Source organism: Myotis lucifugus, unplaced genomic scaffold (genome assembly GCF_000147115.1).
Source record: "Myotis lucifugus unplaced genomic scaffold, Myoluc2.0 scaffold_0, whole genome shotgun sequence".
In the NCBI taxonomy this organism is placed as follows: domain Eukaryota; kingdom Metazoa; phylum Chordata; class Mammalia; order Chiroptera; family Vespertilionidae; genus Myotis; species Myotis lucifugus.
The window spans coordinates 49,029,650-49,047,368 of NW_005871048.1; the positions used below are offsets into that span (position 1 = coordinate 49,029,650).

The window sequence follows — 17,719 nt, forward strand, 5'->3', positions numbered from 1 at the left end:
TGCTGGCAGAATGGAGTCACAACTGTTCCTGCCTCATGGAGGCGAAGTGAAATTAAATGAGACATTCCACATAGGATGCCTGACACCCATGGGTACCCACACAGTGTGTGCTGTCCTTACTTTATCATGGTGATGGCGATGATGAAGGAGAAGATGATAGATAGATGGTAGGTAGATGATTGATAAATAACTAGATTATAGATAGATAGATAGATAGATAGATAGATAGATAGATAGATAGATAGATGATAGAATGCTCACTGGTCATGCAGTTAGGTCCTATGTGCATCTTCACTAGTGACGGCTCTGGAAGCCACTGCAGGATGGTTGAGAGGGCTTGCTTTGCAAATGGAGACTTTAAGTCAAGTACAACAGCCACATCCCTACTTTTCTACACACACACAAAGTCCACAATAATTATAGATATAACAGATTTAATCAAAAGCATTGTGAATAACAAACACAAGCTAATTTAAAATCAAGATGAAGTGTATGCATTGTTACAAAAAATGAAGTGTATGCATTGTTACAAAATATTTTAAGATGCCGAAACTTATATTTAAATAATTTAAGCCTGAATATGCTAACAGCCATTAAATAAGTGAGATAGTACTAAGATCTACCCATTTTCACTTACCATCTCCCCAGAATACACCCAAACTGGAGGATCTAAGAGGTGAGGTGAACCAAACCCTCACGGAACACATGAACCCCGTCTTACATAAGTGGGTCCAGAAAAATGAAAGCTGGGGGAGGGGACCGACTCATGCCTGATGATTATATGTACTTGACCCCCAAATTAGAGAAGCGTACAGTCTGGCTTTTCCTTAAATATGGCATGCATTTATGAAAAACTCCCCAGTGAAATGAATCAATTCATAGCATATAAAGTTACGATCAGATATGTTTACCCCATGTGTGCCAGTGATTCTTCATCGGGAAATCTGTTCCTGTAAGTCACCACATTAATAGACTAACAAAAATGTATGCGGTTATTTCAGTAGATATAGAAATAGCACTTGATGGAGTTCAACGCTTTTTCATGATAAAACCCTTTAGGAAAACCAGAACACAGTAAAGAAGAAGGTGAATGCGTGAGGAAGTCACACAGGTGAAATGAAAGGCTTGTGTTTAGTTTCAGGTACTGATGGGGTGTCATCTTGTCCTGATGATGTTTACTTTTTATAAAGCAAATTTGTAATCATCGCAAGAACAGGAACCCAAGTCTTGAGCCTCATAAACCATGACCAAGTGCCCATGTCATCTGCTAACTGGGGACCTGTTGCAAAATGATCATAAATAAATGGAAAGGAAGCATTTCTGGGGGTTATGAATGCAGACTACAAAGCAGGGGAGAAAAGGTTGAAAGCTCAAGCAAAATGATGCTTGTACTTTTTCATTTCGAGTGATTGGATGAGTGTATCTAGAGGCCAACTCCATTTTTATTTCTTCCAGTCCCTGGACGGCTTTGCTCTGGTGGTGAGTGCGGAAGGGGTGATATTTTATGCATCAGCAACGATCGCGGACTACCTGGGCTTCCACCAGGTGAGCAAACCCTCCCTCTGCCGTGTGATAGGTCCCGTTAACCTGTGGATGCTCATTGTCTTCAAGGTTTAAACATCTCCAAAGTCTGCTTTTCTTATCACAGAGGTTTTAGCAGGTAAGCATTTCCACACCTCAGCTTCGTCTGGGGCTCAGTCACGGCAAGAGGTGTGACGTGTCCAGGGTGTCCCAAATCTAAAGAGCAGCAATGGTGCTGACTCTGGCACAGCCCCCACACTTGTCATGCTCTGGCGAGTCCTTGCCAGCAGCATGGATGCCTTAAACACCAGGACAAAGTGTGTTCTGGAAACGCCCTCTTGGATGCGCAGATAATCCACTTGGAACGTTGCCGCAGACCAGCCGGGGGTGGTTCCAGACATTGGGGCCAAGAGCTGCAGCTGAGGTCCATCAAATGCTGGGACCCAGAAGGGCGGCTCCTCTAAGAAAAGGTGCAATGAGAAGTCCCACCCAAAACCCAGGAAAGGAAAAGGACACTTCTCTGTGACACTCCTGAGAGGCATCCCCACACCAGCCCCACTACAGGGGAGGCTGCCTGGAGTGTTTCTCCCCTTGGCTGCCCTCAGCAGTGTGTGACATACACCATGCCCAGATCCTGAGATGAGTCTCTCATTCCTAGAACAATACAAGCACCAGGCGTGGCCAGCTTAGCCCTGGTGCTCTCCCCGTCCCCTGTCCCCTCCTGTACATCGCAGAAGCTCTGGGGTGCCTCATTTACACAGTGCTGTTCACCCCAGTAGATTGGTGGGCACGGCTGGGGTTAATGGCTCCCTCGCTGGTGGACAGGGCAAGAATATGGACACGACTTGATTCCAGCCCCCAGGTGGTGAAGTTTTAATGGACTTCCCTCAATTGCCTGCGCAGGGCTGAGTCTAGAGAGACGCTGTTTGGTTTGCCTTTTCGTGCTGTCACCAAGAGTTGCCCCGTGAATTCTTTAGCCGTTATTCGGAGGTCTTAGCGCAGACGTTGGCTCGGTGATCAAGGCAGGGGTCCTGTAGAGCAGCCTTGGTTCCAGGTCCGAACTTGTCATTGGACCTTTGTTTTATTGGAGCTTGGTTATTTCCCTCCAAGAGTTAGAAGTAAAAAAAAAAAAAGTTTTGCCTTTTATTATAAGGAAATTGTTTCCAAATGCCATTAAATCAGGCATCGACTCTAATTTATGCAAAATATTTCATAAAAATCTGAGAACAGCTTTGTGCTATTGTGAGCTCCTTGTGCAAAATGATTTATAAAGTCAGGAGCCAGATTCTTCCTATCATAGCCTGAGCCCATTGTCTGTCTCAGGCCCAGCACTTTTTGTGGTGAATACATAGGTTTAGGCATATATTTCAGTCACCATTTTTTGATTGAAGAAGTTGTCTGTCCTCGCGCAGGGCAGCAGTGGGGAGGCTGTCCCCATGTGAGCCACGGCGCCTGTGGAGCGTGTTGACTTTGCATGAAAAAGTAAAGATGATAACTGCTGGCATGAGGATTTTGTTCAAGTAATGCTTTTATTCTTAACTCCATAATGCTGGTTTAGAGCTAAAATAATGGCTGCTTTTACTTGATCAAAGCCATGTTTTTGTCTATTTGAATAATTGTTATATTATTCTCTGCCTTCCTCGCATTTTTCCCACCATTTACTCCTCTTGACCTCACTTCCTAGGAATCAAGCTCTAGGAGATTAAGAAAGAAGAAGGGTGGTCAGACGTGCCACACTAATTATTACAATACAGATCCTTGTTTCCTCAAACTGAAAAAATTCACGTTTAATGTCTTCAAATTGGCCTTAGTCAGGAATGCCTTTTCCGGTTTTATTATGCCCTCCTCTAAGTTCATCTGTCCCCTGTTTTGGTTGAGCCGCAGACTCATACCTTGCATGGTAATTCCACACATTCCTTTCGTTAATAATTACGGTGTGATGATGACGAACGGCACCCAGGGAGAACTGTGGGCAGCCCACTGCCTTCTGGGTTCTGTAAAGCTTGGGGTCACCGACTAAAACTCATGAGGGAATAATGTGAACCACAGGGAGAACCATGACTGCTCAGCGCTCAGAGGTCAGCATACTCTTTTCCTTAAACAAAGCCATAGAGGGGAAAACGCCATCTATCTGCAACAGGATGGAAAAACACCCAATTCTCAGTAAGGACTCAACCACACAGAGAACATAAAACAATCTTTAAAGAAATTAAAGAAGATCCAGATAAATTAAGGGATAGGCCATATTCATGAATTGGAGGACCCAATCTATATATATAAAAGGCTAAGTGACCAACTTTCCGTCTATCTGACCATCTGACCGATTGACCGGCCAGTACATATGACACACACTGGCAATTTAAAAATAAACGTTGACTTGTGCATGCACGATACATATAAAGCTCTCACTGGTGCCAATCGCACTCGTGTGTTTCGATCTGTCATTGTAGATTGTGAATTTGGTTGACACTTCTATTATAGAGAAAGGGCGAATAGCAATATTAAAATATTTATTCTAATTAATTTCCTTTCAATGTGTACGAATTCGTGCACCAGGCCACTCGTATTATCATAAAGATGTCAGATCAAGTTATAGAATTAATGACATTACCACAAAAACTGAGCAGCTCTTCTGGAAATTGGCAAGCTAATTGGAGGTGCAGAAAGCTAAGGTGATCTGAGCAGGTTAAAGGAGTGGGAGGGACTCAGGGGGACCTATGATTCTGGACACAAGACTTCCTACTAAACTCAGCAGTTAAGATAGTATGGCCTCAGTGCAGGGACAGACAAATGGACCCACAGGGGAACTGGCCGTCAGAGGAGACGGATATGCACAAATGATAAAGGTAGTCCTGCCGATGGTGGGGAAATGGTCAATAAATGGAGCTGGGTAAACGGGATCTACTGGCAGGAAAACGAATCTTGATTCTTGCCTCACACTGTACATAATACATATTAGGTGGATGGTAGAAGTTTCTAGGAGATAACAGAGCAGAAGTAGGAGATCTATAAGGAAAGATTCCTTAGGACAAAACCCCATTCCTGAGGAAAGATTGATGAATTCAACTGTGTTAGATCCATTAAGAGAGCGGGAAGGCAGGCCAGGGAGTGGAGATGTTTGCAATGGAACACGCCCAACAAAGTCCTCGTGACCAGAACAGACAGAGAACGCTGACAAGTCAGCACGATGGCTCCATGGAAAATGGAGAAAAAGACACAAATGGGCAACACGCACGCACACACATAACACGTGTACACACACAGTCACATCTAAAGACCAATAAATCTGTGAGATGCTCCATTTCCTTAGATTTCATGATGTGCAAATTGAAACCACACTAAGAAACCATGACACATTTGCCACAGAGGCTCAAACGAGAAGGGCTGAAGTGCCGAACGTCGGCGAGAATGAAAAGCAACTGGACTCTTGCACTCGCCACAACGAGGGCGTGACTTGTGCACTCACTTTGAAAAGCTGTTTGGCATCATCTCCTGAAGCTGAACTTTGGCTACCATGCCCGAGTAATTCCACTCCTGGGTGTGCTCTCAGAGACGCAGCCGCGTCACGCCAACGGGCCCAGACAGGGTACAGCCCGAGTGTCCGCCAGCAGGAGAGGGGATTAGCCAGAGGTGGGGTACCCATGCAGCAAAACTCACACAACGATGGGGGTGAAAACTGCGACACGCACACACGTGGGTGAATGGACAGGCACCAAGGAGCACAGCACACAGCGCTCCACCTACGTGCAGGCCAGCGTGACCGCCCCCGGGAGGGAGAGGGGGAGAGGCCCACAAGGCGCTGTGGGTGTCCTGCTTGCTGACTGGGTGCTCGTTACACGGGAACTCAGCGCGCTGTATATTTATGATATGGGTACTTTCCAGCCTAGATGTTACACTGGAATCGCACAAGTGTATTAGGAAAACGTCCCTGTGGGTAGTGCACTTGCCATCATAGAGCCCCAGGTAAGGTGAGAGCCATCAGGTGAGCTGGAAGCCACCAGGTGAGACAAGAACCTCCGGGTGAGGTGGGAGCTGCCAGGTGAGGTGCGAGCCAGCAGGTGCATCCCCTTCCACCAGGACCTGGTCTCTGCCTGTTGGTCCCACATTCATGTCCAGACCCCCTGACCCTGGACAACACTGACCAAGGGCAGCACCACTTCTGACCTCTGTGTCCCCTTCTCTCTGTGAAAGCAGTCTGTTTGGACTGTGGGGTGCACAAAGGTTGGAGTCCAACTTTGAGTTACAGCCACATTCCTGCTCTGCCTCTCTGAGGATGTCTTATTTGACATTTGGGGCATCCCAGCCGGCCTTCGCCAGAGTTACAGGTAGGAGAAGTCGTGGGAGATGTGTACAGGCCCTCGTCATTTATCAACAGACTTTGAGGACGTTTTCACCGACAGTAGCCACAGTCTTCGTGGCCCATGGTTGTGGCCTCTGTGCCCCAGACAGTGGCTTCCCAGTGTGGATCTGGGGCCGCAAGGGTCGGCCTCTGTGCCGAGCAAAGGGAGGACAGAGGACCAGAGAGACGGCTGTGGACGGTGCATCCATGGGGCATCCTGGAAGGGGGTGGCGTGGCCTGGAGGTGCCAGGAAGAAGGAAGTCACTGGCCAGGAGGCACTGGTGCTCCTACCTCACCCCCAGGGGTGATTTCCTAATAAACTTCTGGCTGCAAAGTGCCCAAATCACACAGCTGATGAGTTCCCTGAGTCCCCGAGGGTTGGAACCAATTTAGAAAAGTGGGATCTTGGCTCTAGAAGACGTTTGGTCTGAGCCTCCCGCTCTGCCCCCGAAGTCACCGCCTGGCAGGCGGGTGGAGATTGGGGGGCTCCGTGTTCCAGGTGGCATGGCCCGTCCTCCCAGGGAGGGAATGGCCTCGAGGCCACACTCCAGTCTTTCCTGTGGACTTTCTCTTCACAGATAGGGCTTGCTCCAGAGAGTTGGATGAGGTGTTTGTGAGATAGTCAGCACTGGGGGCCGTGTGAAACCCCCCTGGGGTACCCCTTCACGGGGGGGGGGGCTGGGGGCCTTGTGAAAACCCCTGGGGTACCTGTTCACTGGGGGCCGTGTACAACCCCTGGGGTAAGGCTGGGGTACCTGTTCACTGGGGGTCGTGTGAAAACCCTGGGATACCTGTTCACTGGGGGCCGTGTGAAAACCCTGGGGTACCTGTTCACTGGGGGCCGTGTGCAAACCCCCTGGGGTACCTGTTCACTGGGGCCGTGTGCAAACCCCCTGGGGTACCTGTTCACTGGGGGCCGTGTGAAAACCCTGGGGTACCTGTTCACTGGGAGCCGAGTGAAAAACCCCCTGGGGTAAGGCTGGGGTACCTGTTCTGATGTTTCAGACGGACGTGATGCACCAGAACATTTATGACTACATCCACGTGGACGACCGCCAGGACTTCTGCCGGCAGCTCCACTGGGCTATGGACCCTCCCCAGGTGGTGTGTGGGCAGCCCCTGCGCTCGGAGACAGGTGGGTCTCACCGAGCCTGGGAGCCCGGCTTGTCAACACGTGGACTGCCCAGGAGACTGCCCCCGACCTCCATCCCCTTCCCTTCACATCGATGCAGCGTCCCCTCTTCCAGAGACCACTCCCGAGTTCCTCTTGCCCCTCCAGACGGCCCACAGGGCTCCGGGGCTCCTGAGCATGATGGTGTCTCTGCCCCTCTCTGGGCTCTGCCAGGGCCTGGGAACCCCTCCCCAAAAGCTGCGGTCCTTGTCTTTCCCCAGGGGCGCGGTCTTCCAGGAAATTCCTTTGGCCCCATTTGATTTACTTAAAAAAGAAAGGCCCCAGAGATTGTTGGCTGCTCACAGATGTGCCCCTTGCGGGCTGGACCCCCTCCTGGCAAAGCCCCACCCGACCCAGACCGAGGCCCCTGCCCACTCAGGACACGTTGGGCAGGCGTCCAGCTCCTGTGGAGGTGGCAGGGCAGACTGGCGCGCAGGGGAAGCGCACCCGGGCACGAGGAGACAGGGTGCCTCCCCCTGGGGCCCAGAACGGGGGAGTGAGTCCCAGTCTCCCCAGAAGTTGTAAACGGTTCAAGAAAAGTTTCCAACACAGCCTCACGCAACAGCATAATTTCCTCATAATGCTGAGTGAAGGAAGCAAGCCCAGGTGCTGACACGCGAGCCCATTTCATCAAGCTCAAAAGGGACAGGCTGAACAGCCGGTGGTGTCACACGCGCAGTCGTACCGAAGTGACGTGTTTCGTTTTCTCAATCCTCACCAGAGCATTTGTTTTTATTGATTTTTTTTAATGTGGATGATTTTTTTGGCCTTTTATTATATAGGATTTTATTGGGGTGACATTAGTCTACATGAACACATAGGTTACATGTGTGGATTACTAATTTACAAAATCTGTATGTAGGACAGTATGCCCACCACTCAAAGTCGAATCTCCTGTCAGCGAGAGAGGAAGGGGTAGGGAGAGAGAAGCATGGATCGGTTGCTCCTGTCCTGGCCCCAACTGGGGATCAGACCCCACAGCCTAGGCATGTGCCCTGACTGGGAAGCAAACCCTTTGGTGTATAGGATGATGCTCCAACCAGCCGAGCCACCCAGCAAGGGCCGAAGTGACGTTTTTAAAGGCAAAGGACTGTGAGCACATTTGTGGGAGCAGCTGCCACTGTGGGGTCTTGGGGACAGGGGATGGCAGGACGTCAGGGACCGTGTGAATTGCGCCCTAGACGGTGGGCGTGTTACGTGGTGATAGCTGCCTGGTAGCGCACAGCTGATCAGCGTGCTTTTTCCGTTTCCCTGTCACGGCCTTCGGGCTCTCGCCCCCACCTGCGCCCACCTGGGCAGGAGAGGATATCATGCTGGGGAGGCTGCTCCGGGCCCAGGAGGGGGGCGCCGGCCCCACCGAGTACTCGGCCTTCCTGACGCGCTGCTTCGTCTGCCGCGTGCGCTGCCTGCTGGACAGCACCTCGGGCTTCCTGGTGAGTGAGTGGTGGGGGCTCCGGTGACGTTTGGGTGCCCTGTGTCCTGTGGCAGAAGGAACAGAGGGGGAAGTGAGGGGCTGGGGGTGACCTGCATGTGGTTCTCAGCAGGACTGAGGGATGACAGGTGGGTGAAGGAGAGTGAGCCTGAGACACCTGCTACACATAGAGGAGATGACTCAGTGACGTGTTAAAACTCTGCAGTAGGTCTCACACTGTACTGGGTTTTAATTTACGTTTAGTTGTACCTTTATTTCAAATTCATTTGCAAAGATTTTCCCAGGACACCCAACAAGCACCCAACCGAGACCACGTTCCTGCCAGGCCTTTTGGCTTAACCTCTTCTCTTGCAAATAGATACTGTGCTCCCACTTCTCATGTGTGACCATTTCCTCTCCCAGCTTCTCACTGAAGGGATGAAGGGAAGGGAGGAGACGTCCTCGTGGGGGCACAACAGAGCGGACCCCTGGCCCGTGCCACACCTCTGTCCACCTCCCAGACTGTGTTCCAGAACCTCTGTCGCTTCCCCTCCCCAGCCCAGTGCCCACACTCTCCTCGGGGTCACAGCCTCCCTAGAGGCCCAGCACCCCCATCCTTGGGCAGCAATTCAACACCAGACCCTCTGACCCCAGGGCCTTTCACCATCAGTGCTGCAGGGCAGGGCCCTGGGGCTCAGTCTCCAGCCCTGCCTGGGTGTGTACACTGCTGCCCCCGGCCACTGCACACCCTCCCAGCCCCACCTGGCCCCGTGCCCAAGAGGAGTTCGTCTCCCCCTTCTGGACTTTGGGCCCCTACCTGGGGTCCATGTCCCCACCTGGATTATAAGCCCCTCGAGGGTCCATCTCCGTACCTGGGCTGTGGCCCTGGGAGGCACGAACCCCTGGAGTTTGGTGTTTGGCAAAGCCCCGGAGTGTTGGTCCAGGGCTGGGCTGGGCTGGAGATTTCTAGCTGGTGCTCAGCGTGCATGTAGGAAGGGAAGACAGACAGAGGACGGTGGTGTGTCTGTGGATCGTCCTCTAAGTGGCTCTGGAAGAGGGAACCATCCCTGCAGACCAGCCCTCGGGCGCTACCTACCGGCTGGCCATGTCAGTGCCCATCTCACTGATCTTGTTTTGCACCAGCTTTTCCAGCTCAGAGCCCTTTGAGCCACCGCACACCCCCACCCCCATCCCAGCCCCAGACCTTCGGGAAATGCACACCAAAACCTCCCACATCAGAGCTGCCCAGCGGCCCTGGGCTGAGGGCCAGACCCCCTCAGGACTCGAGACCCTCGGCATCACTCACCTGGGCTATGGTCTCTGCAGGCAGGGCTCAGTGCAGAGGCCGCTACCAGCCCAGTGGCTGCGGTTCCATTAACCTTTTCCTGTTGGTTGGTTGTTTTGTTTCTGCATTAACAACTGTCTTAATAAAAACATTATTTGTGCACAATACAAATTCAGTCACTTTAGAACAGTAGAGAATGAAACAAATGTTCCTCCTTTGCATTTACCTGCTTCTCCGGATGTCACGGCCCCTACACATGTCCCTCCTGGGGTGTTTCCCCAGTTTCTTGCTCCCCTCCCCCCATACCCCTCCTTCTCTGCTCCACCCTGACCACTGAGGAAGCAGAGCTGCTGCTGGGTCTGGGAGACCCTCCCCTCAGGTCCCTGTGTCCTTCACGCTCACGTGTGAGGGTTGGCTTGCACACCCACACACCCGTGAGTGCACACACGAGAACATGCTTGTCAGTGAAAGGATGTTACAGAGACTCCAGAGCCACTGGGAACCACTCGGAGGCCTTGGGGTAGTTCCTGTCCCACGGAGGCCAGGCATGGAGAAACGCTGGTGCATGCCTCCTCGGTGACTGGGGATAAGGTTCTCGTCCGTGTTTCCATCCCTGGGAACGTCATTTCCACCTGCTTTGACCATGTTGCTAATCGCTCTGTGAACATGTTTCTGTCCTTAAAACATCAGACGATGCAGTTTCAAGGAAAACTGAAATTCCTGTTTGGCCAGAAGAGGAAGGCGCCGTCGGGAACAGCCCAGTCCCCTCGGCTCTCGCTGTTCTGCGTCGTGGTGCCCGTGCTCCTACCTTCTGTGGCAGAGATGAAAATGAAGGGTGCGTTTCTGCGGGCGAAGCACAGGGCAGACGGCTCCACCGCAATGGACACGAAGTGAGTAAGCCCCTCGGCAGCCACGCTCACCGCCGCTGGTGCTTAGAGCGGAGTGCCTGACACGTAGCTCTTTCTACATTTTCTCCATCTTCAGAAAGCGAGGAAGAGAGAGAAATGTGGTGTTTTTTTAAGCTAGCACATTATGGGAGCAACCATTAGAAAAATAGAAATGCTTTTGTGAACTGTGGCAGCAAACACCGCCTCCACCATTTGTCCCTAAATCCTCCAATTCCCGTCAATTCCCGACGGCCACCTGCACAGCTGTCCCTTTGGGGGGTGTGAGCGTCCACTCCTCCTCAGCACCCACGATTCACCTCTGATGTCTTCCATGACCATTTAGATCAGGGGCGGGGAGTCTTTTTTCTGCCAAAGGCCATTGAATATTTATAACATCATTCGCAGGCCATACAAAATTATCAACTTAAAAGTTAACCACTATATTTGGTCACACATTTAATTAACTCAACCCTAATGCCTTGGCAGGGCCAGACCGAATGAGTTCGCTGGCCTTATACGGCCCGTGGGCTGGACGCTCCCCACCAGCAGGGTGATTAGAAAATCTGACAGCAGACACGGTGATTGGAGCGCTCCCACTGTGTGCTCTGCTTTCTCGAGATGCTCATTCTCATGTCCACGCTCTGTGGTGTGGTCTGCCTCAGGGCTGCAGCTGGAGCCACTGCCTTCATGGCATGAGCCTCCATCTTGCTGCTGCTGGCCTCACGCGTCTGCACTGAAGGTGGCTTCCAGGAACACAGCCGTGGGCCTGGGGCTGCCCTCCGGGCCCCTGACACGGGCCAGTATGCTAAGACAGTAGTTTTGTGGAGTGGTTTTTAGTGACATATACATATGTCTTTTCACTTTTAAAGGTGTAATATGTCATGACACACAAGAGAGAGAAAACAGAATAGCCAATGAGACCAACTGTAAGTGTAAGTGATAAAGCAAGCTAAATCTGGAAGGTGTGCTGAAGGGCAAAGGTTATTGTCCAAAGACCAACCCACTGTGCAGAGCCCATTGCAAAGGACTTAATGTGCCTGGTGGGGGATGAGTCTGTCCACACCTGCTTTTTTAAAAATATTTTTAATTGATTTTACAGAGAGGAAGGAAGAGGGGTAGAGAGTTAGAAACATTGATCAGCTGCCTCCTGCACACCTCCTACTGGGGATGTGCCAGCAACCAAGGTGCATGCTCTTGACCGGAATTGAACCTGGGACCCTTCTGTCCGCAGACTGGCTCTGTATCCACTGAGCCAAACCAGTTAGGGCTCACACCTGCTTTCTTACCACCTGGACTAACACACTCATACTCTGAATTATTTTCCATCTTCATTTACTGTCTTCCAGTTTTCTGTGTTTTTAAGCTGTTGTGGCCTGATCATTATAATTGAAGCTGCACAGTGACTTTTCTGTTTTCCATATGTTTTTCCAACCCTACAAACAAGAGAGGAAAATTCTACCCTTCCCATCCTCTCCTAGAGGTCTGTGTGCAAGCTGGGCTTCTGCCGCCCCCTGGCGCCCATGTGGGGAAGCGCAGGCTGGCTGCACAGGTGCTATGAACGCATGGGGTTGCACACATGCCAGTTGAGTCATTATTAGGTATCATATTGTATAGAATTTCATGAAAACTCAGAATAGGGAAAGACAGAGGCCCTCAGAGAATGTTGGTTCTGTTCAACATTCTAAGAAAGGAGAGAACAACTGCCTTGAGCTTCCTGGGTTGTGAATTTCCAGCTGCTCTGAATGGAATTCCTAAACCAAGGTTTAGTTCAGGCGTCATGTTCGCTTCCCTCTGAGCTCAGAGATGGTGGAAGGTGCAAACTCAGAGAATCAGAGGCCCTGGGGGCTGCTCTGGAAATGTTTTGTTGTCCCTGCAGATGCTATTCAAGTTCTTCACAACTTTCCTGACAGGTTTGTGACACACCTTCATGCCTGATTGTACATGGATTCTGTATGTGTAAATCCATCTACTTGCTAACACTTATTTGTGCTCCAAAATCAATACCCATGGGCCTTTGCAGTCATTCATAGTCACGCACAGAGTGACAGATATTTGAGTCGTCAATGAACATGTTCCTACTGAGAGAGACATTTCACCTCTTCCTCTGCTCTCTCCTCTCCCTTCTCTTGTCTCTGTTCTCTTATCTCTGCTCTTAGCCTCTGCCTCTCACCCCTGTTCTCCCGTCTCTGTTCTTCTACAGAGATGACCAGGGGATGGAGAGGTGGGGCAGGGGACAGCAGGGCAGGAGGCTTTGGCTCTGGGGCCAGCCAGGTGGACTGGATTTGAATCCCACTCCTGCCCCTGCTAGAGGGATGGCCTTGGGCAAGTCACTTAACACTTCTGAGCCTATATTTTTCTTTATTTAAAAAAATATGTTTATTGATTTCAGAGAGGAAGGGAGAGGGAGAGAGAGACAGCAACATCAATGATGAAAGAGAATCATTGATGGGTTGCCTCCTGCACACCTTCCATTAGGGGTCGAGCCCAAAACCCAGGCATGTGCCCGGACCAGGAATCAAGCTGGGACCTCCTGGTTCATAGGTCAATGCTCATCCACCGAGCCACACCCACCAGGGACCTGTATTTTTTTGGGGGAAAATTAATTTTAAAAAAGAATCTAGCAGAATGCATTTCCTCAGGCTTAAGATTCTGCCTAAGCTCTGTGACGGGTGTGTGTATGCGTGTGCATGTGCGTGTATGTGTACGTGTGTGTGCGCGTGCTCAGGGACGATGGCTCAGTGTTCACTAATTTAGTAGTTCACGGTGGCTGTGTAGAGCAGGGGTAGGGAACGTCCAGCCCACAGGCTGTATGAGGCCCGAAACATCATTTGGTCGGGCCCAGCCAAGGCATTAGGGGTGAGGTAATTAAATGTTTGACCAAATAGAGCAGGCTAATGTTTAAGTTAATAATTTTGTGTGGCCCATGAATGATGTTATAAATATCTAAATGGCCCTTGGCAGAGAAAGGTTCCCCACCTCTGGTGTAGAGCGTAACTAGTGTAAATGACAAGAATTTACTGTATTTTCACTCTGGCCATCCAGAATACAGTAAAGGCACTGAAAAATCATCCAGTGTGCAGGTCTACTTTCTGAAGCAAATCCATTAGGCCTTTATTGGCCTGAACAGTGACATGAATTGGAATTTTTAGCAAATCTCTCGCTGAGAAAGACTTTAATATCTATACAAAGTTAAAAAGTATGAGTCAAGTTAAAAAGTGTCTCCCCCTCCTAGCCATAACTGTAATGCCTGTCATGTTTTTAACTTCCACCGTCAGCACATGTCATCTGCATATTATTTTGCTATTATCTGTTCTCTGCAGAGCAAAAGCCACCAGGAGTCTGTGTGTACCAGAATTGCACGGGAAACCCAATTACTTAGCAGGTACTTTTAAAAGATCACTATGTTACCCTTTTTATTTTTTTTAAATATGTTTTTATTGATTTCAGAGAGGAAGGGAGAGGGAGAGAGAGAGAGATAGAAACATCAATGATGAGAGAGAATCATTGATCGGCTGCCTCCTGCACATCCCACACTGGGGACCAAGCCTACCACCTGGGCATGTGCCCTGACCAGGAATTGAACCGTGACTTCCTGGTTCTTAGGTCGATGCTCAACCACTGAGCCATGCTGGCTGGGAAACCGTCACTTTTTTTAAATGGGTAAAAGGTGTCAGTGTCCCTTGGAGGGCTCCCCCCACTCCCGGGGCTGGGCGACGGCCAGTTCCCGGGGGCGCGGGTCTGCGCAGCTCTGAGGGGCTCCAGGAGCCGTGTCCACAGAGAGCAAAGCCGCCCTTCGGGCCCAGGTGCTGCCAGGGCACCCCTGACGCCGTTCCCTTCTCTGCATCCCGACAGGAAGAAACAGTGGAGAAAACGGCATTTCTGTGTTCAGGGCACAGATGGACGCCTGCCGCTGGGCCCGGGTTCCCGCCAGGGCCACGTGCCTGTGCCTGCGAGGTGGCCCCGACCTCGTCCTGTACCCCGAGGGGGCCGCCGGGTAAGTGGTGCCTCTGCCCAGCCCAGCACCTCCCGCAGTCACAGCCGGGTGTCAAGAAAGAAAAGAGCGACTGGTGGCCTTGACCATGATGGCTAAACCTTGCCCTTAGTTGAACATGCAGATACACACGGAACACAGACATGTCCCAGACATGCTTCTCGCCCTGTAAGTCGTCATTACACGCCTGGGGACTGGCTGGAGACGGGGACAGGACTTCCGTGGGGGCTGTAGGACCTTTGGGCCACCCTCGCCTGGAGCTGGACCCTGGGTGGCTGCCTCGTCCTCTGCCCTCCCCTTTGCGTGGAAACCCTCTGCAGCCCCCCCAGCCCCCACCCCTTCCCTGACACGGCTCTCCTCTTGGAGGCCTGCACTGCTGTGTGGTCGCAGGACCACCTCGCCCTCCCAGCACCACCTCCCATCACCACAGGTGATGCCACACCGTGCAATGTACATGACAGGACCTGGCACCCAGAAACCACCCAGAACCCCCTCTCCCAGCGTTAGTAGCTACTTCACACGTGGCCGGTGCCTCATGGAGATGCTGCTCCCTGCACCCCTCCCCCACCCTACCCCATCCCACCCCAGCCTCAGAGTCCCCCCTGGCGCCCTGGCGGTGGGAGGGTCTTGCACAGGAAGGGGGGGGGTGCTAACACTGGCTCATGGGCTGCAGGGTTGAGAGCCGCAGGGTAGTGAGGGCGTAGAGTGGCCCTCACAGTCCGTCAGTGCCACCCTAATTTAGAGCCCTCCCTCTCTCGGCCCTGCTGTCTGATGGCCGTCTCTCCACAGGGACTGGGGAGGTGAGGAGCATGGGAGGGTGCCCAGCGGCGGCTCCGGGGTCAGGAGGAGGAGGGAAGCACACGCTTACGACTGCTGCTTCGAGACGCCAGGACCCACAAGGCAACTGAGCTGGACGGCAGGCCAACACGGTCAGGACGGCCCCAAGCCAAAGCTGGAGCCTGGCAGGAGTGACCCGTTCCCTGTGCATGCCACCTCCCGGGGCTCCTGCGTGCCCTACCCCAGCGCCCCGGGCACCGTCCCTGCCTTCCGGAATTCCCCTGGCGCTCACCAGGCCCCCAGTGCCTATGCCAGCCGGCCGAGCAGAGCCTTGCAGGATGGCGAGCAGGGCCCGGTCCACTCTCCCGCCAGCGGCCCCTTCCCCCTGGGGAGCCTGGAGAACCAGGTCCCTCAGCCGGGAGTGCAGTGCCTCACAGTGGGGGGCTATGCCGCCCAGGACATCAAGTTGCCAGGTGTGCCCATGCCCCCGGAGGCCCCGTGCAACCCCATGTTGTCACTTAACGTGCCCATCAAGATGGAAAGTGACTCTGGGTCCGAGGATGCAGCAGATGGCTACTCTGTGTCGCCCAGCCAGGTGTGGCTGGGAGCCAGCGACGTGGCTAAGAGACAGCTGGTCACTTTCCCTACCAGGATGCACCTGAAAACAGAGCCAGACTCCAAGCACCACCTGTATGCCCCACACCTGGGGCCTGGCATGCTGGGGGCTCCCCCCAGGCCTGGCAGGGAGCTGGCCCCCTTCCACCCCGCACACTTTGTCTGCCTGGAGCGTGGGCACGGCCCTCCTGAGCCAGAGCCTCCCCCCTGCCTCTGTGTGCGGGGCCACCGGCCCCCCACTCTGGGCTGTGACTGCAGAGCTCCAGGGACCGCACCCATGATCAAACTTGAGCCCTTGGACTCACCCCCATGGGCCGCTCACAGCCAGGATGGGGCGCCCAGGATGCTCCCCAAAAGTGCCTTGGCGACACTGGTGCCGCCCAAAGCCTCCGAGTGCTCTTTTCTGCCATAAGCCGGGCGTTTGTTCAGTGGCATCTGCCCCCCTCCGATTGTCAGCTGGGATGGCAGGTGCAGGCCAGAGCCCCTCTTCAGGGGCGCTCTGCAAGTGGCACAGGTTCAGTCCTCTGTTATCTGGTGCAGATGGAGAGTGTGTTCTGTGTTTTGTAAAATATCACCAAAGTTCTTAAATGCAAAGTGGTCTTAAGTCTGTTCAAGTATGACAGTATTTCTCTCCGAGGGGCTAAGTTTTTCAGGAACCGGCCACAGTGAGGCATGTGGGCCAGGTGGGGCTTACTCCAGGCTCGGGAGGTGGCAGCAGGCTCGGGTCTGACTGGCAGTCCCCGGGGCATGAAAGCTGTGACGTTCCCTGCGGCCCCACACCTGCCTCCAGCTCCCCATCCGTTCAGAGTGCAGCCAGACAGGCCCTTGGGGCTGGAACTCGCTCAGCGGCAGGTGACCATGCCCCATTCCTGGCAGGAATCTAGGGAGTTCCAGGCAGAAGGCACTGGAAGCATCAGGTCCTATGGCATGTGCTCTGCGACCCGCATGGAGTTGGAGGCCAAACTGGAGTGGAGATTCACGGGGTGATGTCCAGTTCCTTCTAGAAGTCTCTCTGGGGCTTTGAATAGGCCTCTGAAGATGGTTTACGCTCACCTGTCTCTTGGTGCGGCATGTAACCTAGAGTTCCCGGAGTCTGGGTTTGGAGGTAGAGAGAAGTTGAAAACGTGGAGAAAAGAAACAGGAGAGTGCATTGTCCCGTTGTCTTGCTGACTGTCCACAGTTTTTCAAATGAGGACTCCAATCACCATCCCACGAAGAGTTGTTAGAGAAATGCCAGGCAGGTAACTTCTTTCATTGGAAGGGTAATACGTTCTGATTGCAGGAAATTTGGATACAAAGCGTAAGTCCAAAAGTGAAGGTGACCCTCAGTCCCCACCCAGAGATGGCTTGTAGCCGATGGCAAAGTTCCAGGGGAACCTAGGGCATCCCATCGGGGTCTGAAAGCCAGCAGGCAGGAGGAGGCCACAGCAGGGAGGCCCCGGATCTGGGGTCTGCCCGTGGCCCTGCCTGTTCAGGACAAGGACACCTATCTTTTTTGAAAAAAAAATATATTTCATTGATTTTTTACAGAGAGGAAGGGAGAGAGATAGAGAGTTAGAAACATCGATGAGAGAGAAACATCAATCAGCTGCTTCCTGCACATCTCCTACTGGGGATGTGCCCACAACCAAGGTACATGCCCTTGACCGGAATCGAACCTGGGACCTTTCAGTCCGCAGGCCGACGCTCTATCCACTGAGCCAAACCGGTTTCGGCTAGGAC

General features: G+C 52.5%; 1 protein-coding gene across 2 annotated transcripts in view; it reads left to right on the forward strand.

The window, feature by feature from the left end:
- AHRR (aryl-hydrocarbon receptor repressor) overlaps nt 1–17,504 on the forward strand; it is a 70,311-nt gene extending 52,807 nt beyond the window's left edge. For both annotated transcript variants that reach the window (XM_023751812.1, XM_006081438.3), the window contains exons 5-11: nt 1,456–1,545; nt 6,866–6,995; nt 8,331–8,464; nt 10,418–10,617; nt 13,935–13,996; nt 14,467–14,608; nt 15,395–17,504. In XM_023751812.1, the coding sequence (XP_023607580.1) occupies nt 1,456–1,545; nt 6,866–6,995; nt 8,331–8,464; nt 10,418–10,617; nt 13,935–13,996; nt 14,467–14,608; nt 15,395–16,409 (1,773 nt within the window). In that variant the 3' untranslated portion in view covers nt 16,410–17,504. The remainder of the gene's footprint in view (nt 1–1,455; nt 1,546–6,865; nt 6,996–8,330; nt 8,465–10,417; nt 10,618–13,934; nt 13,997–14,466; nt 14,609–15,394) is intronic.
- The last annotated feature ends 215 nt before the right edge of the window (nt 17,505–17,719 follow it).